The sequence below is a fragment of the Vulpes lagopus genome, chromosome 2 (assembly GCF_018345385.1).
Source record: "Vulpes lagopus strain Blue_001 chromosome 2, ASM1834538v1, whole genome shotgun sequence".
In the NCBI taxonomy this organism is placed as follows: Eukaryota; Metazoa; Chordata; class Mammalia; order Carnivora; family Canidae; genus Vulpes; species Vulpes lagopus.
In genome coordinates this window covers 72788958-72816506 of record NC_054825.1, presented here as the reverse complement: position 1 = coordinate 72816506, position 27549 = coordinate 72788958, and the positions used below count along the sequence as shown (strand labels likewise).

The 27549-nt window shown below is 49.4% G+C and overlaps 1 protein-coding gene across 1 annotated transcript; it reads right to left on the bottom strand.

Moving 5' to 3' along the window:
- Positions 1–318: 318 nt before the first annotated feature.
- On the bottom strand, positions 319–22594 carry PLA2G4D (phospholipase A2 group IVD). Its single transcript, XM_041745438.1, has 20 exons — positions 22550–22594; positions 18252–18324; positions 17927–18063; positions 17232–17363; positions 16287–16327; positions 15917–15959; positions 14471–14534; positions 13981–14117; positions 13103–13213; positions 12938–12975; positions 12621–12756; positions 12174–12310; positions 10740–10962; positions 4804–4921; positions 4311–4448; positions 3955–4062; positions 3624–3815; positions 3183–3349; positions 1952–2138; positions 319–803 (listed from the first exon to the last, which is right to left on the bottom strand). The coding sequence occupies exons 1-20, from the start codon at positions 22592–22594 to the stop codon at positions 577–579; spliced, it is 2454 nt and encodes an 817-aa protein (XP_041601372.1). The 3' UTR covers positions 319–576.
- Between the last annotated feature and the right edge of the window lie 4955 nt (positions 22595–27549).

Below are 27549 nucleotides of genomic sequence, written 5' to 3'. Positions count from 1 at the left end.
AAAATGACCGTGGGGAGGTTTGCAGAACTCTGTGAATACATAGTAAAAGCAATCGAGTTGTACTCTATAGATGGACGAATTATGTGGTATGTGGATTACACGTCACTAAAGTTGCTTAAGGATAATAGAAGAGTGAGGAGAGGAGGAGGGGGATGAAGAGGAGATTCTCAGGACACAGCATGATGATGTCTGATATCTGGAGCCACCTCTCGGTCAGGCCATGCCCTGCCCTGCCTGCCCCCACTCCTGGTCTGACACCTGCAGCTTGTACCCCAAATCTGTTTTGCCTGGCAGGAAAGTAATCACATGTAAACATTTGTCTGGTCGGGCCAGATATTCTACACACTGATCTGGTGAGGAGTTACTTTCAGCTCCTCCCAAGCCAGTGATGAAGGTAAGGAAGAACTTGGGGTACCAAGCAGCCCGTCTGGGCCGTGAGACCCACTGCAGAAGAGGTCAAGGCCTGGACAGCCCGGGAACTCCAGCCCAGTGAGGGCTGTGGCTGTACCCAGCTGTGCTTGGGTTAAGGCCCTAGCCCCTGGAGGGTCATCAAAGCGCTGGGGTCCCTGAGCAGCCTCAATTCCTCACTGTTGGAGGCCTGGTGCCCAGGGCCCGGTGCTCCATGGCAGTCCTCAAGGCCTGCAGAATGGCGCCCTGGCTGTTCCGTACATTGTAGTCACTAAGCTGCAGTAGATGATCAAAGTCCTCCTCCTTATAGGTCATGTTGAACAGGTAGTAGGGTGAGGTGGTCCCAGTGAGATCCACCTGGCTGGCTGGGAGCTCTGCGGGGCTGCGCTGGACACCTGCCCAAGGGTGAGAGGGGTGAGGGGTAGGACCCAGAGGCTCCCCGAGCTGAGTAGAAGGAAGCCTCGTGGCTGGCCGTGGGGTTGGGCTGCTCCTCCCTGAAGGGGCTCCTCACTCCCCACCACCCAGCCCTCTGTTCCTTTGCCTAGAAATATAAATGTGGATAGCAGGGTACTGTTTGGAGATATGAAGGGTTGGCTGCTCCCCACACTTCCCTGTAGCAGATGCACTTCCACTACGTGGGCGACCCCATGGTCTCTCTCTGTTTCACCTTCAGGGACAAGGTAGAAACAGCTGGACAACAAAATCATTCAGGCTAGTGAAGATTTCTGAAAACTCATGATGGAAACACGAGTCTGAAAGCCAAAGGGATCTTTGTTTTGTAAGAACCAGTTTTGGTCAAGAGAGAGAGACAGAAATAGAGACAGAGAATTCCAAGATGTGGGCTGAGCTTGTTAAGGGTAAAGCTGGAAGGTTTGGAATTAGAGTGGGAACCAGAAAGCCAGGAATCACGTACAAAAACAGAAAATAGGCTTTCCCACCAAAACGGCCTGAGCAGTTGGCAGGAGGTAAGGATTGGAATGCATGTGATGATGGTTTACATCTAAGGGACCCCAGAGCAGAGGCCCAGCTTCCTGAGAAAAGACCACAAGCTGGGCCAGGGTGGAAAGGTAAAAGCCAACTGCAATCCCAGGTAGCTTCAGGAGGACCTGAGAGCCAGGGGCCTGGGGCCGCTCTGCCCTGGCTGTCTAGCCCTCCAACCACACGGTGCCCGGGTAGGGGTAGAAATGTCTATAGACAACACAACGCAGGAGGGCCTCTGGATACAGGGTTCCCACATACCACCCCAGAACAGGAGAGCAGAGGAGCCCAGGTGTAGTTGGGATGTGCAGGCAGGGGATCGGCAGGGGGTGGGGGTGGGGGTGGCAAAGGAGCCTGGGGCCCTGACCCGGGCCAGCAGCACAGTGACTCTGCCAGCAGAGAGTCCCTGCAGGGATGTGGCATCCCCAACGGATGTGTCCCAATGGGGTGGGACTAGCCTGCGGACCTCCTCCCTCTGCTGGCCACAGGAGCTCTGGGAAGGGTATAGCCAGTGCCTCTGAAGGTCCAAGCTGCCAGGCTGTTAGGAGGGGAGGGGATGCCTTACCGGGGGCTGAGTGGTCCTTGAAGGAGGCGTTGACCAGCGGGAAGTGCAGCAGGACAGGGGCATCAGGGCAGGTGGGGTCCGAGAAGAGGTGGCACTCTGTCGGCTGGCGTTGGTCCTGAGGACTGGGGTCCACTCGAGGGAATGGCAGTCCCCGGGCCCGGCAGTATAGCTCAGTCTGCTGCAGGGCCTGGTTGGGGAGAGGGGAGCCCAGAGAGAACCAGCTACTTCCTGGTCATCTCAGGTCAGTGCTCTAGAAAGTGAATATTCCTCAGCCATTAGAAACCACAAATACCCACCATTTGCTTCAACGTGGATGGAACTGGAGGGTATTATGCTGAGTGAAGTAAGTCAATCGGAGAAGGATAAACATTATATGGTCTCATTCATTTGGGGAATATAAACAATAGTGAAAGGGAATAAAGGGGAAAGGAGAAAAAATGAGTGGGAAATATCAGAAAGGGAGACAGAACATGAGAGACTCCTAACTCTGGGAAACGAACTAGGGGTGGTGGAAGGGGAGGTGGGTGGGGGTGGGGGTGACTGGGTGACGGGCACTGAGGGGGGCACTTGATAGGATGAGCACTGGGTGTTATTATATATGTTGGCAAATTGAACACCAATAAAAAATAAATTTATATATAAAAAAAGAAAGAAAGTGCTACGATAGCTCTAGCCCAAACTGACTGCTCAGTGTTGAGACAACGTGGTCCTGACCTGTGTGTGACCAGCTAAGATACATAGTGCCTCAGAGGAAGGTGAAGGATTCCAGTGGTCTGCAATGTTGTTTGGTCAAAATCTTTAGGTGAGGGGTACAGACCCAGCACTCCTGCTCCCATTTGGGATTCTGTTGCTAGGTTATTCAAATCCCATAGCCTAGAGGGCCTCAGTAGGGAACCCACTTCTGTACCAGGACCCTATCCTCCCCTCACTGCCAACCCCACCCCCACCACCCTGGCTCCTAAGTCCCCAGGGAAGATTTGAGGGGATGGATGTGGGCAAGCCAGGGGCTCCTCCCAGCTTCATCTAGCAGTTCTTCTTGGGGTGGGTGTGTCCTGCTTCCTCCCTGCCCACCTGTCCTGGAAGCCCAGGGCCCCAGCATTCCCACAACTCCTCCCAACCAAGGACTCTGACAGGAGCCTGTCACCCTTCTCTCCCTGTGGGGACCCAGGAGCCCTGCAGCATGGCCTGGCCTGCAGAATGTCTGGGGTTCCCAGGGGGCAACCAGACCCACCTCAAAGGGTGCGGAGAGGGAGTAATCCAAGGAGAGTATGAGGTCCAGCCTTCGGCCTGGCCGGAACATGGAGGGACAGCTAGTGTTGAGGAAGTAGCCAACATCTACCAGGCAGAGCCAGGGCTCCTGAGGGGTCAGCTGACCAGGGGTGGAGTCTAGCTGGCAGTCTGATGGAGGAGGCAGTGACAGTCAGGGGCAGCCACTCCGCCACAGATCATCTACGCCTCCAACTGCATTTGCTTCCATGTCTCCTTCTGACCTCTGGTGTCACTCTCTGCATGCACACGCCACTCAGCCCCTCCCAAGACCCTCTGCTGGCCAACCCAGAAGGGGATGCTTTGGCACCCCCAAGTCCTCTGCCAGTCCTAACCATGGTCCATCCCTCAACCCCCACCAGGAGCCCAAGCTTGTTACCTAGGGATACAGGACAGGGGCTCTTACCTGCCCAAGTGGAGAAATCTTTGTGGCTACAATAATCCTGGTGCAGTTGGAGGCCCCGGAGGAAGTTGCAGCTGTGCTGGTGGAGTGGCCTGCTTGTCAGGAAGCCCTTAAATGCCTTGGCCAGGGCCGTTCCAGGTTCCATCCATGAGGCCTCCAGCCATGAGGATGTCGTCAAGGAGGCAGGAGACTCCTCTGGGCTCAGAGAAAGACACTGGTCCAGTGAAAGGCCCTGAAATGCCTGGGCCTGCCTCCCCTCTGATAGCGCCCCTCCCCCAAGCATCTGAAGAGGAAGTGGCTTCATTCCAGGCTCCCCTCCCCACCCACTTCTTACCCAGGTTCCTGATTTTGTCCTTGATGTGCTGCTTCCAGGTGTCACCAGAGTTGGTGAGGTCGTACCAGGCATCCAGCAAGTTCAGGGAGAAAATGTTGCTCCAGATACCTGAAGGCCAACCACCCCCTGAAGTCAACCTCAGGCCTCAGCACTCCACTTCCCATCACCCCTGAGGGCTGGGTGGAAGATGGGAGGCAGGTGGGCTGCTCCTGCAATGGCTCTTCCCCAAGGCCCAACCCCAGCAGTGCCCAGACCCAGAGGCCCCTGCCCCGGGACCTGCTGCACGAGAGCTAGAACCGTGCGCAAAGGAGCCTGGCTCAGGACTGGCCAGAATCTTGGGAGTAACCACCACTCACCTTCCAGAAAGCAGATGCGGGACTCCGGGAGCCTCCTCATCAGTCGCCCCATGAAGAACTCGGAGCCAAAGAGCTCCGTCGGGACAAAGGCTCCATACTTCGGGAACCCGACCTCATAGGGGGAGAACTCCACCCACTCTATGGACCAGAGGCAAGAGGCAGGAATGAGAGGAGAGTGGGCTGGGGGGAGCTCCAGCTCTGACGGGGGCCAAAGACACTGCCCGCCCCCCGCAGGCCCCAGCCTCCTCCCTGCCTGGCTGACTCCTGGGCTGACCGCTCCCCCCTAGCACACACCACCAGGACAGTGAGCTCTGCTGCCTGCCTCATCAGTCCATCAGAACTGCCTCCCTTCCAGAAGGCTGAGCGATCTGTCAGGAGTTTGCTGCTTGAATTCTCTGAAAACCAGTGGGGTGCACAGGAGGCATGTGTGTGTGCGTGTCCATATGAGTATGTGTGTGTTGGAGGGTTATATGGGCGGGACTAAAGACTGTACCCTTGAAGTCGAGGGTCTCCAGATCGTTCTCTTTGACATTGAGGCTCAAGTAGAGGGGCAGAGGGTTCTGGCCCTGCTCCAGTGCTGCTCTCTGTTCCGACAGCTTCTGATCCATCACCTGGGTTGGGAGGCATGAGGCTCTAGGTATGGTTGGGAGCACCCTAGAGGCAGCAACCCTACCAGGACTTGGGAGGGGGGGGCACAGGCTGAGCGTGAGGAGGCAGCTCACCATTGGAATTTGGGTGGCATGGGTGGGTGCACCCATCCGGTTCCCACTCCCACCCCCATATTCTGACCAGATGCAGGGTCAGCATGTAGGCCTACAGAGATTGCACACTGCATATCTCAAGAGAATGCCATTCACAAGGACTACAGTGTCAACAGTGACACTCCACCTCTGCTCCTGTGGTGCATGGTCCATCTTTTGGGGCTGAAGGGTGGAGGGGATGTGGAACATGATGCACAGCCACAAAGGCACACACGCACACACACGTATCGCTTTCCAGAAAGGACAAGAATCCCCTTTTAGTATATGCTGTAAGCTCTGTCAGGGGATGGGCTGCCCCTTCTAGGTTCACATGAATGCAGTCCAGGTTTCAACCCCTCTGAAATGTTTTCCAGGCATCCTTGCCTCCTCCTCGCCTGCCCCCCGCTTTCCTGCTTTGCACAGTATGAAGTTGTACCCCATTGTTTATTCTTGCCCCTTTTTCCAATTTTCTCTTCAATAAAACTCAAGGTTCTGCCTTGATGGCAAGAACTATGACTTGCCTTTTGGGAGAGCCTCCCAGAGTTCTAGGGGCACAGAAAGGTCTCATTCTATCTGGACCAGAGATGCCAATAGGGTTCATTTCCAACATCAGCAGAGTTAATGGTGGTGGCTGCCTGGAGCCCTGCCTCCGGAAGGAGCCTGCCACAGATCCTGGCTGCTTCAGACAGAGCGGGACCACACATGCACCATCCCTGTCTTGGGCTCTCTCAACTGGAAGGCACCTCACTCAGCAGCTAGACCTAGGGGGTTCCCAAACTGCCCGATCAGCCCTTATTATCTGATTTACCTAGAGAATGTGCTATAGACAGGTTACTAGGTTTCTCCTGAGAATCAGCAGAAGCCACCGAGGAATCTATTTTTTTCTTCAACCTCTCCAGGTGATTCTGATGATCAGCCAAGTGTATGTCCCAAGATTCTAGCCCCACCTTTCCAATGAGGAGTCCCCCTCCCATAGCGGTGGCAAGGCCCCAGCATCCCCCAGTATCCTTCCTCCTCCTGCAGCCCTCCGTCACTGATGTGTCATCCTGCCCGCCAGCTCTACAGTGGTAGATTCCTACAGGAAAAATCCCCAACTGCTCAAGCCCCTGGCACCTTGTGTCAGCTACACGTCAGTCCCGCAGGTATGAATGTGTGTATGTGCTGAAGAGGGAGGGAGCCTGATTAATAACTGCAATTTCTCTTCTCAAAGTCTTTTTATTCAGGAATCCTGTTTACCTGCTCTTTTGACACATATGATGAGGTTAAATGTGTCCTTTTACTCCAGATGCACCATTTCTGACCCGAGGTAAAGGGTCAGCACACCCCTCCATCTACTGAAATAATACCCAGTTTTCTTTTTTCCTTTTAATAGTTCGCCAGTGGTGGCAGGCCTCTGGATCTCCAGCCCCAGCCCCCCGCCCTGTTTCCAAATGAGCATCCCCAACCCTGCACAATCCTGCAGAGTACCACTATGATGACTCAAGGGACTCCCTGAGGTGTAGAAGCTGAGTGCAGTGTTGGCGATGCCCTGACAAGGTCTAGGCATTGCATGGGCAGGGGAGCAAAAAGCAAAACCTTTCTGGCCAGAATTGAAGCAAAACATGTAAGACCTTCTTAATTGAGGAAAAGACAAGAGAAAAACTAGAAGTTTCTTCCTGAGGCATGATGAGCAGCTTCTAAGCAGTTTAGTACTTGCCAGCAAAAGGTTAAAGAAAAAAGTTTCAAAGACATAGTTTGAGAACCATTGATTAGAACTGGTATATTTTACAAACAATTTTTTTTTTTTTTACAAAAACTGAAGCAATATTATAGAAGAGTGTAGACTAATAAGGTTCTGTGTAAAGTTCGAGGTATACTATTTCTCTAATAATATTAATAACATTGTGATTTCTTATGGAGTTATATTTTCTGACATTTAAAATGACTTTTGGAGCTGTTCAATAGCATAAAATAGAGATAATAAATGCTTTTACCTGAAAACTAATTAGAAATACTCACTAAATTTGTCTGATTTAAGAATTATTTTAAAAAGCATACAATGAATGTTAGCTTTAAGAGATTAAGCATGATAGCTTAAATAATATTTGAAAAGCTCTAATATTGAGACAAAATTTTTAAAACCATGTGAGCATTCATCTTTAAGGATGCATTGTTTGTTCAATAATACAAGATTGTTTTTCTTGTGAATCAAAAAACCCCCAAACCTTATTGTCTTTTTAAAAATGACTATAAATCTTGTGCATAACACCATGCATTAAGTCCTACCTGAAGGATCAGATTGTAATTAAATAAAAAGTCTTCTCTAGGGATCCCTGGGTGGCGCAGCGGTTTGGCGCCTGCCTTTGGCCCAGGGCGCGATCCTGGAGACCCGGGATCGAATCCCACATCGGGCTCCCAGTGCATGGAGCCTGCTTCTCCCCCCGCCTGTGTCTCTGCCTCTCTCTCTCTCTCTCTGTGACTATCATAAATAAAAAAAAAAAAAAAAAAAAAAAAAAGTCTTCTCTATAGCCTCAGATCAAACTGATTTTTTAGCACCTCATAAAGTAAACAGTTAAAACAAGCTTCTCCCAACTCTCTATAGTAACTAGTTGCCTCCACTGGGCAGAAAAGGCGTTAACAAAACACAATATCCTCACAACTGAACATTAGCTTAAAATGTAGATCAAAAGAATACACAGGATATATTAACAAGACAAATAACATTTCAAGTAGTTTAACTGGTTTTATAAATTAAATGCCATTTCAATAAAAATTTTTTAAAAAATTATTTAATCTAGAGAGAGAGCACACGAGGAGGGCGAAGGGCAGAGAGAGAGGGAGACAAGCAGACTCCTTGCTGAGCAGGGTGTTATACAAGGGGCTTGATTCTAGGGCCCTGAGATCATGACTTGAGCAGAAACCAAGAGTCTGATGCTTAACCAACTGAGCCACCCACGTGCCCCTGAATAAAATTTCTAACATGTCTCGTGAAACTTGACTAGTGGATTCCATTACACGTATAGAAGAACAAAGGGCCAAAAGAAACCAACATAATTCTGAGAAAAACCAAGGTGAAAGATGGGGTTAAATCTGCCCTGTCAGATACCAACATGTATTACAAACGTAGAGTCTCTAAACCAGTACAGTATTGGCACATGTTCAGAAAACAGTCCCATTAGAATGGAAAAAAGCGCAGGAAAAGTCCCATGAATATATGAAACCTGACATATGACATAAGTAGTAATGTGATTTGTAGAGAAAAAAGAATAAGTGACATTTGGAAAGTTTGCTATCCATATGGAAAAAAACAAAATTGGATTTGTGTTAACATAATACTTGAAGATATATTCTGAGTGAAGTCCTGTGAAAAACAAATCTTTAAAACTTTTATAAGGATACATAGGAAGATATTTTATAACTTTAGGAGAGGAAAAGATTTCTCTAAGAAGACCCTAAAAGCACAATCCATAAAGGAAAAGAATGATACACTGGATTATATTAAAATTATACATCAAAATCCAAAAGAACAGATAAAGGATTAATATCCAGACTCTACAAAAAGTTTCCAGAAAATATTAAAGATGAATTAATAGAAAAATGGAAAAGGATTTGAGTAGGTGATCCATGGAAGAGGAAGTCCCAATGACAAATATACTTGAAAAAATGATCGGTCTCACTAAAAATCAAGGAAATGGAAAGCTACAATAAAATTTTGTATAGCACCCATAAAATGAACAAAAAATTAAGTCTGGAGCATGTGTAGAGAAAAATAAACTATGATACTCTGATGGTGGGAGTGTGAATTAATGAAACCTTTTGGAGAACAATTTGGCAACAGATAGGAAAGCTGAAGATATGTGTACCCAATGGCCTAACAATTCCACTGCCAGGTATGTATCTTCAAGGCTCAGAGAATCTCTAAAAGTTGTGCACAAGGAGACTTGTACAAAACCATTTGTACAAGTAACATATTTTTCTTAAGGATGTATAATAAAAGGTATACATAATAAAATATATAATAAAGGTAAATAAAGCATGTCATTTAATTATACATTATGTATTATATAATATGATAATGTATACAGACTGAAGATATGAATGTGATGATAAACCTAAATTCAGGGTAGTGGTTACCTTCTGGGGATGGGAGGGAAATGGGACTGGGGAGGCATCCGCAGGAGGCCTCAGTTCTTTCTGTAACATACTATTTCTTAGGCTGGTTGGTAAGATCATGCATATTTGTTACATTATTCTTTACACTTTATGCATTTTCTTAGATCTGAAGATTATTATAACATTTAATAATAAATATTACTTTTATAACAAATATTTTTAAACTAATAAATAAGAATTGTTGGTAATTTTCAAGTAGCATTGTTCTTACCAGCAAGAATAAAATTTTTAAAAAGATTAAAAAAAATTATCTATTTGAGAGAAAGAGAAGACATGAAGGGGGGGGCAGAGGGAGAGGAGAAGCATGCTCCCTGCAGAGTAGGGAGCCTGATGTGGGGCTCTGTCCCAGGACCCTAAGATCATAACCTGAGCCAAAGGCATATGCTTAACTGACTGAGCCACCCAGGTGCCTCAAGAATAAAATTTAAAGAAAAAAATTCAAAGTAAATTCAGTTTTGGTTAGTTTACATGATAATCTTTCTCGGTCAAACTCCTGACACTCAAAGATAAGGTAAGAATATTTTCTCTGCTAATATATTTGTTAATTTGTTATGCATGTTAAAGATACTTTTTTTGCATTTTAGTTGTTCCAAATGCTTTAAAAGAAAGGTTCAGATAATTATATGTGGTAAAACAATACTAGAAAAAAATTACTGATTTTAAAATTCTATCAGTTAATATAAGATTTAGCAATTGACTTACTAAACTTTCCTTAAAGAAGCAATTTGTAAAAAATGTTTCTGCTCAGTTTGGTCTTCATAGTGTTACAATAAACAGTAAAAAAATATAATAGCTAACAATGCTAACTCTAAGCCAAAGCTCCACTGAGTGCTCATAATAAGCCTGTGAGATCAAAGTACTATTCTCACTCATTGCCACTGAACAGATGAGAAAACTGAGTCCGGAAGAGGTTAGTAGCTTGTAACTAGTCACTTAAAGAACACATAGCTAGTAAGAGGAACTGAGATTAAATCCAGGGAATCTGGCTCCAGAATCTGTGCTTTTTTTTTTTTTTTTTAAAGATTTTATTTATTTATTCATGAGAGACAGAGAGAAGGGAGGCATAGGGAGAGGCAGGCAGGACCCCGGGATCAGGACCTGAGCTGAAGGCAGACGCTCAACCACTGAGCCACCCAGGTGCCCCTAGAGTCTGTGCTTTTAACACTACCATGAAGATATAGAAGAAAACATTCTATATTGCAGTATTAATAAAATTAAAAATATTCAGGCAATCTCACTGACAAAATGTGAAAGTTTTGTTTACTTAACTGATTCAGGCATTGACTCATCCCTAAGCTCCTAAGAGATCCAGAAATCTCTATTTCACTGCAATGAAGTGAAAAATAGCCTGACACAAAAAGGCAGCATCCCAAAGTACAGCAGATGCTGAGACACTGTGGACCCCATGTCCTTTCCCCACAGATCCCAGCCTCCCGCACCCTGCAGGATATGCCCATGCACAATAGCTAAGGGTGCAACTGCCTTAGCCCCAAGGCTGGTGTGCTCACATCCTGCCGTGCAAGCATCGGTGCCCTACCTGGCCGTGTAGCATAGACTCCAGCACGAGAGCCCACAGGTCCACAAAAGTTGTGGGGTAGCCCTGCTTGGCCCGCAGCTCCAGCTCCTGGCGGTAGCTTGCTAGGCGCTCTGGGGAGAAGGCCTCCAGCTTGCTCTTGGCCAGGTGCTCCCTGGCATATTTGATGGGTCCTTCAAGGTCCTTCTGTGACCACTCAGGGTCCCCGTAGAGGTGGGCCATGGCCCTGGGAGAATAAAGGGACAGTATGGTGGGAGACGGAGGCCCAGCTTGGGTCACTGCAACTCCTCCTTGCCACTGTCCTTCTTCTCCCAACATGGTGCTCCTGCAGCCCAGGCCCTGTCATCTGGAAAATGTGTCTTGGGGCTTTCTCTCAGATCAGCTCTGTCCAATGTAAATATAATGTGAGCCACATATGTAATTTGAAATTTCCTAGTAACCACATTTTGAAAAAGCAAGAAGAGAGCGATAAAAATTAATTTTAATAGTATATTTTAATTCGATATATCCAAAATTCTCATTGCAACATGTAATCTACATAAAAAATTAACATAAATGTGTATTTTTTCAACCTAAGTCTTCAAATTTTATATTTGTAACACATCTCAATTTGGACTAGCCACATTTTAGTTTGTTGATAACCACATGTGACTAGCGGCTACTCCACTGTACAGAGCAGATCTAGACCCTACACCCATCTTCATGAGCCTGTCCTGAAGAAGCCTTTTAAGACTCTGCTTGTCAATAGCCATCACCTAAAGTCCCCTGAATTTACTCCTCTTTTACTACTTAAAGTCACATTTCAATAAGATTCAAAGGAATGAATCTCTAACAGTGAAAAGTCCCACCTCATTATAATCAGGGCCGGGTATAGGGAGGCAATGTTGTCTTTGGGTAAGATAGCATCTCTTCATCGAAATTTCTTCATCTATACTATAGGGACAGTAAATAATAAACTACCCTAGAGAGTGTTATGTGGATTTAAATGAGGTAATAATGATTAAAGAAAAAAAGAGCTACCAATTTGGGGTTCCTGGTACATGTCAGACAAGGTAGAAGTGTTTTACTTGGGCTAGCCTACTACGATCCCATGGAGTATGTACTACTATCACACCTATTTTGGAGATGAGTCAACTGAGAATCAGAGGAAATAAGTTGCCCAGTAAGTGCTGTTGCAGAAACTCAAACCCTAGCTCCTTCTGAATCAGCTGCCTTACTCACACCTCTTCTGTCGTGTGGAATGGATGTCCTACAATGCCTCTCTCACGGGAGGACCTCTGTAATATATACTTCATCCCTTTTGAGAAAGCCACTTGGCACCCATCAAACCGTACTGCTCACACCCACTTGGCTTCCACCATAAAGGGTTCCTCTAGTGTCTACCCCATCCCCTCTGAGACCTGATCTCTCTACTCTTCCAGTCCCCAGGGCCCTCACCATGTAGAGCCTGAGATGCCACTGAAGTAGGTCACACAGTCCAGGAGGCCCAGCTTCTGCAGGGCCAACAGGTGGCCGTAGAGAGAGGTCATGGCCCGGGCACCTCCTCCTGTGGCCATGATGCCCACAACAGGGACCTGGACCATACACAGACATTGGTTGGCTTAAGGACCAGGATGGAGCTGCTTCCTGGCTCCAGGGAAGGGACCTTGTGGTCAGGCCTGATGGAGTCGGGGTTAGACCTAGCACCCCAATCCTCCCTAGCAAGTGACAGCTCTTATCCCTGGACAGGACCTGAAAGGGAGTGAGAACCCCAAGGCTTACCCCCACCCCTGCATGTCCACTCCCATCTCTGCTGACAAGGGTGTCTGGAGAGGGCAGAGGAATCAGGTACTTCCTTAAGGCCATTCCAAGGTATTGCACCCACATTCCCCTGTACCCCCAAACCTCATCTTCCTGTAGGTCTCTGTCCAGCTGCAGGGCCTGCTTGAGGGCTCTGGCCACCACCCGTTTCCTCCTGCTCAGGAAAGCTTTCTCCTCGGCACACAAATCATAGCCCAGGCGCACAGCCAGCTCCTTAGGGCTGGGGCAGTAGACAATCCAAGGGTCAGGGGGCACTACAGAGCTCAGCCGCTGACCGGCCAAGCCCACGATAGCTGCCAAATTACCTCCCTGCTCCCAACCCCAGGGGCCATCCTTTCCATAGCACCCCCCTGCCTCGGGACCACCCTGCACTGTCCCCCACAGATAGGGATATCCCTTACCAGCCCTCAGCCTTGAGCTGCAGCCTCACTCCTGGGGTCTGAAATCAAAGCAAGAGATCAGGTTAAAATATTCTAGACCCTGGGGGCAATGTGGGTATCCCCTGGGGGCCTGGGCTCCCCATCTTTGTTCTCACTGGCACTTCCCATACAGTTGAGGCCACTTACATTTATAACAGGAACGTTAACAGTCACCTCCTTCCCCATGGCCAAGGACCTCAGGGGCACAGTGAGGTGCCCAGCTGACTTGTCTGAATTCCAGTCATTGCTTTCAGAGCTCTGGAGGGAAATATTCATTCATTCAACCAGTCCTAATTGAGTATCTAGACAGTGACCCGGACAGAGTCCCTCTCTGATAATAGAAAAATAATCACAACACTTACAATTTTTATAATTCTAATTATTATAATTGCTAATTATTAAAATACTTGCTAATATTTTTGTTCTGAGGTATGTATATGAATTTATAACAAAATAGGTAACGAATGGATGTTAGCAAAAGTCGTAAAGGAAAAAAATGTTGTAAAGGAAATAAGCAGTGTGATATGATACAATAACCAAAGGTGGGGTGTGGGAGGTCAAGGAGGGCCCCCCTGGAGAGGCCCCCTTTGAACTGAGATCTAAAAGAGGAGGAAGAGGAGGAAGGAGAAGAGGAGGAGGAGGAGCTAGCAGCCTTGGAAGGAGAAACAGGAGAACACAGAAAGCACTTGGCATGTTGGGAAAGAGACAAACACTGGAGCATCGTGAAAGGGGGGAGCGTGGAATCAGATGAGGCAGCAGAGCAGAGGTGGGCAGAGGCCAGGCCATGCAAAGCCTGGCAGGCACAGAGAGGGCATTTATCCGAAGAGCATCGATGCAGGAGCCATTGAAAGGTTCAAACAGAGGCTGACGAGGCACAGCACCCCCTGTGCCTGCTCTGGGCTCCTAGTGAGTCTCCCTGTGTGCCAAGGGCTTAGCACCTAACTTGGGGAGATGGCATTGGCCTGAGAGGGGCCATGACAGCTGGAGCTGGCCCAAAGTAGGAGAGCTCCGAAGGCAAGACCTACCCTCAGCTGCACACTCAGTTCTGTCTCTTGGGCTGCCAGGTAATGGAAGCGGAAGGCAGAGGCCGTACCCAGGGCAGATGTCTGCGTGTCCTCATATGACCCCTTCAGCACCAGCTCCAGCTTCAGCTGCTCCTCATCTAGGTAGCATAGCAAGTGGGCAGATTAGCCCGAGGGGAATGAGAGCCAGGCATCTGAGCCCAGACCCCAGGAAACTGGCAGCACTACTCCAACAGGGTTGGGACCTAGAAGCTTGGACCATGGTAGACCTGATTCTGGAAAGGGCCCTCCCACAACCCCCATTGGACTCCCACCTCCTGCAACACACCCTCCCCCAGGTCAGGGGACCCTCCTGCCCAGAGGAGACTTGTTGCCTTTGTGCTGTGTGAGCAAGAAGAAAAAGATTGAGCTCTGCTGCTCACATTCTGCCCTGCACAGGTTTCCCAGCCACCCCATCTAGCAGAGACCGGATCTGGTTCTGAGCAGACCTCACCTGTGACCTGGGCTGTGCTCTCGGCACTGTCCAGACGGACATCCAGGCATGACAGCTCTCGGGCCTAGGGCAGACCAAATCATGGGCAAGGGGCTCTGCAGAGAAAGCTGAGGTCCCCTCAAATTCACCCTCTGAGCCCCACTGTCCCAAATCCACCACACACAGAACAGGAAGTGGGGGTCAGAGTGGGATGGGAGGCAGAACTACCACCCTCCACCCCCAATCTGCTACGACTGCTAGGTCAGATGTTCTGGAGCAGCCAGGAGAACTCCTACCTCCACCCCGTGCACACCCCCAGCAAATCTTTCCAAGATTTGCCAAACTTCAGGGATCTCTGAAGGCCACCCAACCCTCAGGCACCGTTTGGCCTTCCTTGCATTTCTCTGTGGACTCAGCGTGGAGGGTGCCTTTTACAACTGCTCCGAGAACAGTAATATGCAAACCATGGGTCTACGGGGTGATGGACCGATTAGGGAAGCCCTTAACATTTTAGCAACGACAGTATCTCCCGCTGGCCTGCCGATGACCAGCTTGCCAAGTGAGCCTGCTGCATTCGCTGCAATGCATGTCATCTGATGCCCGAGCGCACCCAGCTCCTGACCGACTCTCTCCCATCCACCTGCTGAGTTTATTGACCCACCACTGGTCTTCATCATCTCAGATAAAAAGCAGCTGCCATAGGTATGATGATTTTAATGTGCATTTATTGAAACTAATACTAGTTCATCAAACAGGCATGGGTACGATCCTGAGGGCAGAGGCCTCCTGCAGTTTGGGGCTCTAGGTGACTTATCTCACATTAAGACTGGCTCTGCTCCCCCAGGTCATGCCTGTGATGCTGGCCTGTGACCTCTGAGTAGAAAGCTTCTAGTGCATTCTTTATCACCCATTCCTGTCCACTGCAGCTTTGTGAGCTTGCTCTGTTTTAGAAGGGCTGACCAAGACTCTCTACCATCTCCAGGAGGAGCTGACTGACCCCCTGCCTCTTACCCAGAGTCCCCAGGCTGGAAGCACAGCACCCTGGAAACTCCCTCTGAGCCTCTGCTACTTTAGTACTATCATCCCAGCTGGGCCCGGCTTGCGTGGCTTCCTCATCACCTTCTGAGTCTAAGAACTAGGAGTCCATCACAGGTGATGAAACACTATCAGGAGCCCTAAAATTGCCCCGACAGTCCTTCAGCCACTGGATCTTGGGCCAGAAGCTCCTCCCAGTAGAGACTGGGCCTCCCTCCCTTCACGTTTCTGACAGGCCCCAGCCCCAGGGAACCACCTAGCTGGGAGGCCCGGGGGGGGGGGTGGGGGGGGGTGGGGGGGGGTGGGGGGTGTGGTCTAACCACAAAGTCCTGTCCCCACCTATCCTTTCTGCACCGCCCACCTCAGTGGGTGCTCTGGGGCCCTGCCCCTTGCTCCCTCTCACAAGCCTGGGGAGGGTGGGGGCGTGGTTACCACAAGGACGTTGTTGGTGATGAGGTTTTCTGGGCAGTCTGACCTGGAAAAATAAAAACACCTGGAGCTCAGCCTGACAAAGGCAAATGCTGCTTGCACTGAGCCGCCCCCAGCACCCAGAGGGCCTCCCTGGGTGATGCTGAGGGACCCTAAGATACCATTCAGGGTGAGGGAAGCACTTCTGAAGAGTGCAAGGTGAGGAGACAGGGGGAGACAGGGGCCAAGGAAGCAGTGACCCCCTTCTCCTCATCCCTCCAAGAGGACCCCCCAGTGGTGGAGACACAAGGGACAGAGAATCTGGGTCAAAGACATTTCCCTCAGTAAAGCCTGGGTCTTGAGACACTCCCTGGGCTGTGTGATGATTACTAACGTTTTTTCCAGCAAGAACTCCACGTCCAGCTCCTCCTGTCCCTGAAATCAAAGATGAGCAAGTCATCAACTTTTACACATATCTTTGGAGCTGACAGTTCTTGGACTAGGCACTGTCTCATCTCGAGCAGTCCCCGGGGGAGGCGCGGTATTACGATTCTTCCCACTTCGCTGACGCGGAGATTGAGAAGTGGGAGAAGATGGGCCACTTGCCCAAGTTACCCACAAGCTGAGAAGTCTGCAGAGCACAGGTCTCCCTTCTGGCAGGGCTGAAGGAGATGAAGAGCACAAGCCAAAAGAGGCTTTTTTTTTTTTTTTTTTTTTTAGATTTATTTATTCATGAGAGACACAGGCAGAGACACAGGCAGAGGGAGAAGCGGGCTTCCTGAGGGGAGCCTGATGTGGGACTCGATCCCAAGACCGCGGGATCACGACCTGAACTGAAGGCAGATGCTCAACCACTGAGCCACCCAGGTGCCCCCAAAAGGCTGAAGGATGCCCAGGGCCCATCTCTCCCATTCTTCTCGAGGGGGGACCTGACCCCAGAACCCTGCCTCCCATTCCCTAGCCTTCACCTGCTGGAGAAGGAGCAGAGACCTTCATAGAGCGGGCCTCAGGCACTGAGGCAGGAGAGATGGAGCCATGTCCCAACTGCCCCAAGGGTTAGTTACACTGAGCTGTGTTTCGATTGACGTTAAGTTCATCACCACTAGAAACCTTCCTCCCACAGTTGGCTAAAAGCTCTCCGTTGAGTGATTCAGTCCTTAACAGTCTAGTAAAGGCTTCTCCTTTCCTATTAAAATGCAAATATTTCAGGGAGGGGTTTCCCTCTTGCTGAGGATGAGTTCTAGGCTGCAGCATCCCACCGGAAGGGAGAAGCTGTGTGACTTCCTCAGCCTGGGGCCTAGAGGGGTAGGGTGCAGAGGGGTGGGACCTCCCCACTTACCTGGGGACGCAGGGAGAAGGTCTTCCGGAGCAGCTCACCTGGCTGGACTTCTGAGACGTCATAGAGAACCTTGAAGCAGGCATCATCCTCCGTGACTGAGTCCTCATCATAGACATTTAGCTCCAGAACATTCTGGGGACCCGCAAACAGCAACTTATCTCATTTACCCATTACTATACTCCATACCTGTTGAACTTTTACTTGATACCCAGGGTCAGAAAGGATCATTAGGCCTGCACACTTTGTACTTCAAAATAAAAATAATAGTAAAACTTAAAAGCACTGAAAGGAAATCCAGCAGAGTTCCTAATCTCCCCCTGCTAATTTTTGTTTTTATAAAAATAACATTATTTCAGCCTTTCCTCACCTCTGTACCCTACATGCTCCCAAGGCACCATATGTCCTGGGCACTGTACTAGGAGTCTTCCATGCATTATGTCATTTAACCTCATAACAACCCCATCAGGAAGGTATTCTTACTGTCTCCATTCCGCAAATGGGCACAGAGAGGACCAGGAACTTGCCAGAGGTCAGGCTCACAACCACACAGTGGGTCCCACATTCTTTCCCACACGGCACATCCAGGCTGGGAACAGAGACACTCATCCCCAGGGCCTCTAAGCTGGGGGTGGGAGGGGAGTGTGCTCCCAAAGAAGGGTACAGCCTGTCTTTGGGTGCACGGTCCTGGCCTTTACCTTGACCTGACTCTGGATTAGGAAACTGAAGGTCTCATTCCATACAGGATGGCTGGAGTTGGTGATCGTTTTGGTCTTGAACTTTGTTCCAGGTGTGGTTGGCAACTGCAGGGTCACATAGGGGTCTGCCTGGCTCACTGCCAACATCAAGAGACCAGGGGGAGAGAGAATTCCTTACACTCCTCTCCTAGGGGCCTCACCAGGTTCTTACCACGACCCTGGCAGCCCCTGTGGGCAGCCCAGCCCAGCCGCCAGGTTCTGGTGGGCCTTTCCCATAGGACCGGGTCGTCACTATACCCTTGGAGCCCAAGAAATAGTTACTCACACAGGTCAGTCCAGCCCAGGTTCCGTGCCTCCAGGACCCTCACAGTGAGCTGCCAGCAGGCAGAGGCCTCCCCCTGGAGAGAAATAACAGATGGCTCGGTCCCTCCTGTTACTCACGACGACGGGGCCCACCACTCTGAGCTGAGTAACGCTGCCAGGAGCTCTGGGACCTGCCTTTGCCACCACTGTCCTCAGGGCCGTGGTTCTGGGCATGGCAGACCAATGGGGGGTAGAATTTGTGGGGCTCCCCTCCCCTGCCGGGACAGAATTGGACAGCATGGTGGTGAAAGCAGGGAAACGAGGGCCTAAGGAGTGGCCACCACACTGGACATGTCAGTTTGGGGCTGCCCACCCCCAGAGCTCCCAGGGAAGGCAGCCCTTTGGTGAAGCAAGGGACTCTGCTGCACCCCCCAGTGCCCTGGAGGGAGGTGGGACTAGCAGGCAAGCTGAGCTACTCCCCCTCTCTTGGGTGTGAAATAGGAAACCGCAGGAGCATCAGGCCACTAGAGGAGCATCAGGCCACTACGGTGAACAGGAGGCCATTGTGTATTCAGACACCTTGGAGGCCACATCTGCCCACTGACAGGCCTGACAAGGAGGAAGAAGAAACTGCAAGGGCACAGGCTCAAGGGGGCAGACGGAGCAGAGGTGCTGGGAGAAGGAAGGCAGACGGGGAGTGCCAAGTCCTTCTGGGGATAGGCACAAAGGGGATCTCCTCAAATCCCTACTGCTGATGCCCTTGCCACTGCCTGGAACCCTGGGACCTTGGGCTTCTGTTCTTGAGGCCTAGCTATGTAGCTTTTTCTGGGCGCCCTGCACACGTTTCTTATGGAAAACCCCTGCGATCAGAGACCAAGGTAGCACTGTGCTTGTGGGACAGACCTGTGGCTTCGTGGGGCCTCGTGGGGTTTCATCACACGGTGTTGTGATGAAACCAAAGAGCTTTTCTGCCCTGTGCCCTCCAATCACCGGTCCCCTCCATGCCTGTGGCCCCAGAGTCTCCTGCCAGGAACCCGCCCGGGCTCTGCACAGGGCTGGCTCAGTGTGCATGACCAGCTCTCTATTCCCATAGAGAAATTTAAAGGACGATGGGCCCCAGCAGAGGCACTCAGGACTAGTGCCCTGTGGGTCCCCGCCTCACTCTCCTGCGCCTTCCTGCCGAGTGTCTTTATCATTCCTGTCAACTTTCTGGTAGAGCACTAGTGATGCCCCAACCTTCTGCATCCTCCCCTTGCCCCTCAAAAGTATACTTGTTTCTCCCCTCTTGGGGATTAACTCCAGGGCAATGTTTTGACTCTATAGGCCTTAAGCCAGAGCTCATAAATGGCAGAGACGGCTTTTTAGACCCCTGGTTCCATTTCCTCCCTGCACCCAGATTCCATCACTGCCTGCCACAGAGAAAGTGCTGGCCAGGATCCTGTGGCCCTGGAGGGAGGGAGCTGTGGGGTGGGGGTGGGAGGTTGGAGGTGGGGAGGGTGGAGGACAGAGGCAGCCCAGATGCCCCCTCCTCCGGATCATAGCCTATGGGCTGCTCTAGAGCCACCCAGGGCTACCAAGTGCACCCGGCTGCTCCTACCCAGCCAGTCACCATGCCCAGTTTGAGCATCATTGTCCATTTCTCTGTCTGGTCACCAAAGCCTCTCAACCTTAAGAAACCCATTGTCCCCTGGCAGGATATTTTCCCCAGGGTGAAGCCCCATTTCTCATCGCCTCTAAAACCATCACTAGCGCAGAGCACCACAGGATGGGCTGTGACAATAAATACAATGTCAGGTCATTACTCAGGGAGGTGGAGTGGAGTGGGCAAGGCAGGCTCCCAGCCAGGATATTTGGACCTTAACCTTGGTACTCTGCTTACTTGCTGTGTGACCCTGACAAGTCACTAAACCTGTCAGTGTCTCCATTTCCTCAAATGTAGTGGGACTAGTTAATAGAGGCGAAATGTATTAATTCCTGTAGAGTGCTTAGCAAAAAAAAAAAAGAAAAAAAAAGCAGTTTCTAGATAATTGCTCTTATTACTATTTATTCAGTGCTTGTCATATTTCTAGGAGCCGTACTAAGCTGATTACATATCCCAACTTAATCTATCTTCCTGACAACCTCCTAAGGTGGTACATACAAGTGGTACTTTCATTTCCTCCCGTTTTACAGATGAGAGGATTGAGACTCAGAAAGGACAGCTGCCATAGGTCACAAAGGTCAAGGCCAGAGCTCACATCTCCTATGCTGTTCTACCTTCCCAGGATTTTGCTCCTTTGTAAAAGCATGCACATTTCCTCCAGTGCCTTGGAGATACCTAAACAGTAGAATTTCACAGCTTTGTTTTAGACCAATATGAATATTGAACTAACTAATATGATTCTCCTGAAGGCTTTGGGGCTTCCCTTTCTCTGTTGAAATGCCCCTCCCCCATCTGAAATACTGCCTTAATTGATGACTGATCCTGAATGTTATATGCTATGGAGGGAGGGCTTTTCCAACAGGGATCCCCCCCAACGCCCCCCCCCCTCCCCGCTTCCTGTAGGATCTTGAGAGTACTTTCCTGCTGAAAGTCTCAGCCACTTTTCTCCCAATGCAGGGACCCCAGAGCCTCCTCTAGCCTCCTCCCTGTGTAGAGGTTCAGTGTTGGCTCTTGCCCATCACAGGGGATGGGACCCAAGCAAGTATGACAGGGCTGGAATCCCCTTACAGGAGTCCAGACCATGGGCTCTGTACCATGGGGTCTTCACCAGGAAGAGAAAAATGAGCAAGCTGCCTTTCGGCCTGCTGGCCTCCATTGGCCCACTGTCATAGGGGAGGTTGGAGGGAGGAGGAGTGGAAAATTCAAGAACAGCCTCAGGCCCCGTATCTCCTGAGTCATGCTGAGCTGATGGTCCTGGATCACACAGCAGGCTTGTCCCAGAGCAAGTCCTAGATGGCAGGCCTGCCCTGCCAGCCCAGCTCCAGCAGGAAAGGGCTGGGTGAAGCCACTGCCGAGGCTGCCCTAGGAACCCACTTGAAGGCTGGGGGTTAAGTCTTGATCTTGGAGACTCAACCAGTCCCAACAACATCAGCTGGAGACAAGGTACCTTCCAGGCCTATGGGCAGACTCAAGCTCCCAGGGTCACTGCACCATAGGCTTCAGTTTTGCCACTGGGCTGGGTCTAGGGCAGGCAGAGGGCAGCAGGAAAATGATGCCCAGACTTCTCCAGGAAGATAAGGATGAAGACAGATACTACAGAAACCTCCACAGCTGGCTTCTGGGGCTCAAAGCCCTGATGGGAGGAGCAGATTGAGTCAGAGCTGTCCAGCCCCTCCACTACCCTGCTCCTGCAGCCCTGGATTCTTCCCAGAGTCCCATCAGGACGTTTTCACTGGTGTCCACCTTGGTGGGTGGATGCCGTGCAGGGAGGGTGGGGGCATCCTCTAGACCTCAGGCTGATAGGGGCTGGGGCAGCAGGTGCTGTCCTTCAATGGAGGGGTCCCTTTTATATTTCCTAGGATTGCCTGGTACCTGGCTTGAGCCAGGCAAGTCTTCTCCAGGGACACCAGTCTGGAGTTGCTTGACTGGATTTGACTCAGGCCCGGGTATCCAGAAGCCTGGCAAAGTCTGAGAATGAGGATAGTGAGCTTGATACACTTAGCCTCTTTCATGGCACTGCATAGGGCATCAGGAGAGACCTGAAGAGCCAGTCCCTCTGGCTGGGGTCCATAGCAGAGGATGAGAAATCTGGGCTGAGAGGAAGCATGTGGAAGGAGTGGGGTTAGCAGTTTGTAGACTTCTTTGACCTGGTTGCAGCCTCATCTCTTGGCCCAGTAAGTAATTGGCTGTGGATAGGGAATTGGCCTGGCAAAACTCTTGAGACACACAGGGTGGTTCCTTGGCCCCAGCCAGTTCCAGAAAGTCTACTACCTGCAGTGATGAACTGTGGGCCTGGTGGGGCGTCCTTGTGTGACATGCAGCCACTGTGTTCTCTGCCACGGCATGTGAGCTTTTGCAGAGAGGAGGGTGAGAGGCTCTAAGGGGGAGGCTGGCTGGTCACTCATAGAGGAGAGGGTAGGCTCTGGTCTCCCAGGCCCTCACTTCTATGGATGCTGGTCATCAACCTACCCCACCCACTCCCCATCCCTAAGCATAGACTCTTTTACCCCCTGCCTCCCATCTTTGACCTCTGCCTTGTCAGAGACCCCAGCTCTGGTACCCGGGCCTTCTGCAGAGGCCAGAATCACCTTGGTTTTAACTGTGTCACGCTTCCCATAATGAACTCCAGCCCCAGGCCTTGCCCTGAGTGATGCCCATGGGCTTGGCGACACTGTTACCTGGTGAGGATGGCCAGGTGGTCCCCTAGTTGTCAGTCTTTCCATACCAACCCTCTGGATCCACTCCAGGACCAGCTCCTGCCAAGATGCCAGCTCCCTGGCTGGCTGGAAGCAACTATTCCAATGAGATAGGACTGTGACTCTGCCAGCCTCCGAGGAGCCACGATCCTATAAACAGGTTAGAGCTCCACCCCTGGGTCACTCCCTTAGCCTAGCATCTTCTCCTCTTCCCTAAGAGGCTGGGCCAACCAGCATCTCCAGAAACTCCTGGCAGGGCTCCAGGACCCGCAGGTAGAGCACCCCTTTCAGACATGGGGCATCAGGACTGCAGATGCTGCAAGGAGAGGGGACAAGGCCTAGGAGCAGTGGCAGGAAGCTGGTTCCCCTGAGGCTGAAGGTCTGGGCCAGGGTAGGGGCAGAACTGTGGAAATCCTGCAGCCCAGCCCCAGCCTGAGCCAGGCAAGCCTCCTAGCGAGGAGGGCTGAGCATATGAGAGCAGACAAGAGGCCTGACCTTGGCAGCTCTCTGCAGCCAGGATCCTGGGTATCATAAAGGCAGTCACTGTGGCATGTCCTGAGCAGAACTTGGAGAGTACAGGGGGCTCTAGACTCTCTGGTTCTAAGCCTTTCACCCTCAACTATACCCTCACTCCTTCCCTTTGGCTCACCTGAGTAGTTTAGAGGATTTCCATTAGACTCAAATGGCAAACTTTGTAATAAACGTAGCAGAGACCAATCAGGGAACTTTTAGACTATGAATATTACAGAAGAAAACTTTGTGAACTTTGTGAAGAAAACTATTTAAACTATTTAGTGTCCACAACAACTTTAAGGGTTCTCCTGAAATGACATGAATTCAGTTGTGAAACAATAGGATTTGTTTTTCAGGGCAAATGAAACTGAATTAGTACAAATAGATCTAAAAAGTATTATTACAAAACTGGCCAAAAACAAAAAATTAGTAATAGTCTATGAAAAAGTGAAAAATCATTGAATGGGAAATATTTCCAATTTGCATGAACCAGCTGTAAAATCTAATGAAAAAGTCGATGTAAAGTGTAGAAAACTGTGAATAACAGCGTATTCCAAAGTGGGGCATACATGAAGCAATGCACAGAGTTGCACAGCTGGTGAGTGGCAAAGCCCAGGATTACACTCTCTGGACTAAAAGTCTGTGTCCCCTTCCCTAGTTTGGGCTTAGCCTAGCCTGGAGCCTGCCCATCCTCCAAGGCCTGGGCCAGTCTCAGAGCCATCCTGGACTGCAGGAGTCCTGAGAAATACATCTTGCTGAGGAGTGAATTAACATCTCCTGAAGTGATGGGGCCTCATCTGGAACCAACCACCAGCTTGTCGGGGGGAAGCTACAGAGGCAGAGCTGCTGCATCACCTTCCATGAGGTAACCCCCAGTCCCAGCCCTTCACACATGTACGGTAGGGCCAGGCACCCCCACATCCCCAGAGGCCCGGGGCCCAGGACTCAGCTGGTTGGACTAGAGCTTGGGGCTCAGTTTCCCCATCTGCGCAGTGACAATGTGGTTGATCCTGAGCCTAGTAAAAACAATGACATTTCTGACTCAGAGATTCTTAATTTGGGGCGAGGGCCCATGGTTGGGATTTGGAGCACTCTCAGTAGTTGCTGAAGTTATATACAAAATTATGTGGGTATGTATGCATGTGAATGCTTCTAGAAAAGGTCAGAGCAGCACTGTCTAATAGGAATGTCATGTAAGCCACAGAGCCACAGTTTAAGAAGTAAAAAGATACAGGAGAAATTAATTTTTTATTATTTTTTAAAGATTTTATTTATTTATTCATGAGAGACACAGAGAGGCAGAGACACAGGCAGAGGAGAAGCAGGCTCCATGCAAGGAGCCCAATATAGGACTCGATCCTAGGTCCCCAGGATCACACCCTGAGCCAAAGGCAGATGCTCAACTGCTGAACCCCCCTGGTGCCCCAGGAGAAATTAATTTTAATAATGTCTTGTTTAACCCAATAATCCAAGGTATTATCAGTTCAACATGTAGTCGACATATGAAATTATTATTATTATTATTTTAAAGATTTTATTTATTTATTCATGAGAAACACAGAGAGGCAGAGACACAGGCAGAGGGAGAAGCAGGCTCCATGCAGGGAGCCCGATGTGGGACTCCATCCCAGGTCTCTAGGATCAGGCCCTGGGCTGAAGGTGGTGCTAAACTGCTGAGCCACCTGGGCTGCCCAACATGTGAAATTATTAAGAGATATTTTATATTACTCTGACAGTAAGTCTTCAAAATCCACTGTGTATTTTATACTTAGAGCTTATCTTTTGGTTTAAATTTCCTAGGCTATACTTTTCATCTCCATGACTTATTTATAACTAGAAGTTCATGCCTCTCAATCCCTTTCACCCATATGCCCCTCTCCCAACCCTCCAACCATCAGTTTGCTCACTGTATTTACAATTTTGTTTGTTTTTATTTGTTCATTCATCTGTTTTGTTTCTTAAATTCCACTTAGAGGTGAAATCACATGGTATTCCTCTTTCTCTGTCTGATTTATTTTGCTTAGCATAATGTTCTCTAAGTCCATCTGTGTTTTCCCAAATGATAAGATTTCATTCTCTCGGGATCCCTGGGTGGCGCAGCGGTTTGGCGCCTGTCTTTGGCCCGGGGCGCGATCCTGGAGACCCGGGATCGAGTCCCACGTCGGGCTCCCGGTGCATGGAGCCTGCTTCTCCCTCTGCCTGTGTCTCTGCTTCTCTCTCTCTCACTGTGTGCCTATCATAAATAAATAAAAAATTTAAAAAAAAAAATTTAAAAAAAAAAAAAAAAAAAAAAGATTTCATTCTCTCTTATGGTTGGGTAATATTCCATTATATATATATCTATCTATACCACATCTTCCTTACCTATTCTCTGTTGATGGACACTTAGGTTGATTCCATATCTTGGCTATTGTAAATGATGCTGCAAAAAAAGAATAAGTGGGCATGCATCTTTTTAAATTAGTGTTTTCGGGGCAGCCCCTGTGGCGCTGCGGTTTAGCGCCGCCTGCAGCCTGGGGTGTGACCCTGGAGACCCGGGATCGAGTCCCACGTGGGGCTCTGTGCATGGAGCCTGCTTCTCCCTCTGCCTGTGTCTCTGCCTCTCTCTGTCTCTATGAGTAAATAAAATCTTAAAAAAAATAAATAAATAAAAATAAAAAAAAATAAATTAGTGTTTTCATTTTCTTCAGTTAAGTGCCCAAAAGCGAAATTACTAGATTGTATGGTACTTCCATTTTTAATTTTGTGAGGACTGTCCATACTGTCTTCCACAGAGGCTGCACCAGTTAGCTTTCCCACCAACAGTGCATGAGTGAGTGTCCCTTTCCTTCACATCTTCACCAGTGCTTGTAATCTCTTGTCTTCTTGACACTAGCAGCCATTCTGACAGGTGTAAGGTGGTACCTCATTGTGGTTTGGATTTGCATTTCCCTGATGACAAGTGATGTCAGGCATCTTTTCATGTGTCTGTTGGCCATGTGAATTATCTTCTTTGGAGAAATGCCTATTCAGGTCCTCTGCCCATTTTTTAAATTGAATTGTTCATGTTTCTGGTGTTGAGTTGTATTTCTTTTTTATCTATTTTTGGATTAGCTTCTTATCAGATATATCATTTGCAAATATTTTATCTCATTCAGTTTTGTTGATTATTTCCTCCACTGTGCCAAAGCTTTTTAGTTCAATATAGTCCTTCTTAGTAGTTTAGTTTTGCTTTTGTTGCCCTTGCTTGAGGAGACAGATTAAAAAAAAAATAGTACTAAGACCAATATCCAAGAGTTTACTGCTTATGCTGTCTTTTAGGAGTTTTACGGTTTCAGGTCTCATATTTAGGTCTTTAATCCATTTGAGTTTATTTTTGTGTATGGTGTCAGAAAGTGGTCCTGGTTCATTCTTTTGCATATAGCCGTATGCACTTAGAGCATTTCTTAATTCAGACTAGTTACATTTCTTTTCTTTTCTTTTCATTTCATTTCGTTTCATTTTTAAGATTTTATTTATAAAATAAATAAGAGACATAGAGAGAGGCAGAGACATAGGCAGAGTTAGAAGCAGGCCGGGAGCCTGATGCAGGGAGTCAATCCCAGGAAACCCAGGATCACAACCTGAGCCAAAGGCAGACGCTCAACCACTGAGCCACCCAGGTGCCTCCAGACTAGCTACATTTCAAGTGTCATAGAGCAGCCACATGTAGCTAGTGGCCACCTTACTGGAGAAGGTGTATGGAGGGGCCACAGATTTCGGCAAGGACAAGAGGAAATGAACTGTGTGCCGAGATTTAGGATTGTACTTGGTTCACACTCAAAGTTGGAAAGGGGAGGGACAAAGAGCAGGAGAGCAAAGTTATTGGCCTAAGTCTTACTGATCTCCCCCACCCCCTGCCTCCCTGCAAAGGCTGTGATTAGGGAGTAGGGCCAGGGAGAGGTGGTCCACGGAGGACAAAGGTCAGGGTGAGAGGACAGAAGAGAGGCAGAGGAGATTTGGGGGCAGTCAGTCTGAAGCAGGGCTGGCAGGGATAACAGGGTTTGGCGCGTGTTGCTCACCCAGGCCAATGAGACCCTCAGAGGAGGGACATGCCTGCCTAACCTATCAGGATGGGCCCCACCCCACCTGCCAAGCTGGAAGGGATCTTGGACATCTCTGTCATCCCTTCTCCTTTGTTGGTCTTCCCTCTTCCTTCTACTCTCTCCACCCAGAGTTTGCTCTACACCCACAGTAAATGAACATCTATTTTTCTTTTGTTCTACATTCATAGACCCTTTAATTTTCCCAAACTCCCTCTGTGGAAGCCCCTTTCCCCACTCTCAGCCCCACGGTTTGGGTAGTGTTGTTCCATCTCTAGCCGCAGGAATGCAACCTGTGGGGCATGGTTCGTTGGACTCATGACTCAAGCTGGTATGAAGGAAATCCTGGTACATGAAGTACTGAACAAGGTGCTTTGTCTTTCCTGCCAGACAAGAACCCGGCAGGAT

Excerpts from the sequence above, each read along its gene's own strand:
- PLA2G4D (XM_041745438.1), bottom strand. The coding sequence starts at position 22,594 with ATGGAAAGACTGACAACTAGGGGACCACCTGGCCATCCTCACCAG. Across the intron at positions 18,325-22,549 it reads CACCTGGCCATCCTCACCAG|GGGGAGGCCTCTGCCTGCTG; the intron begins GTAACAGTGTCG and ends ATTTCTCTCCAG. Across the intron at positions 12,757-12,937 it reads CAGCTCAAGGCTGAGGGCTG|CCCTAAGGAGCTGGCTGTGC; the intron begins GTAAGGGATATC and ends CTACTGCCCCAG.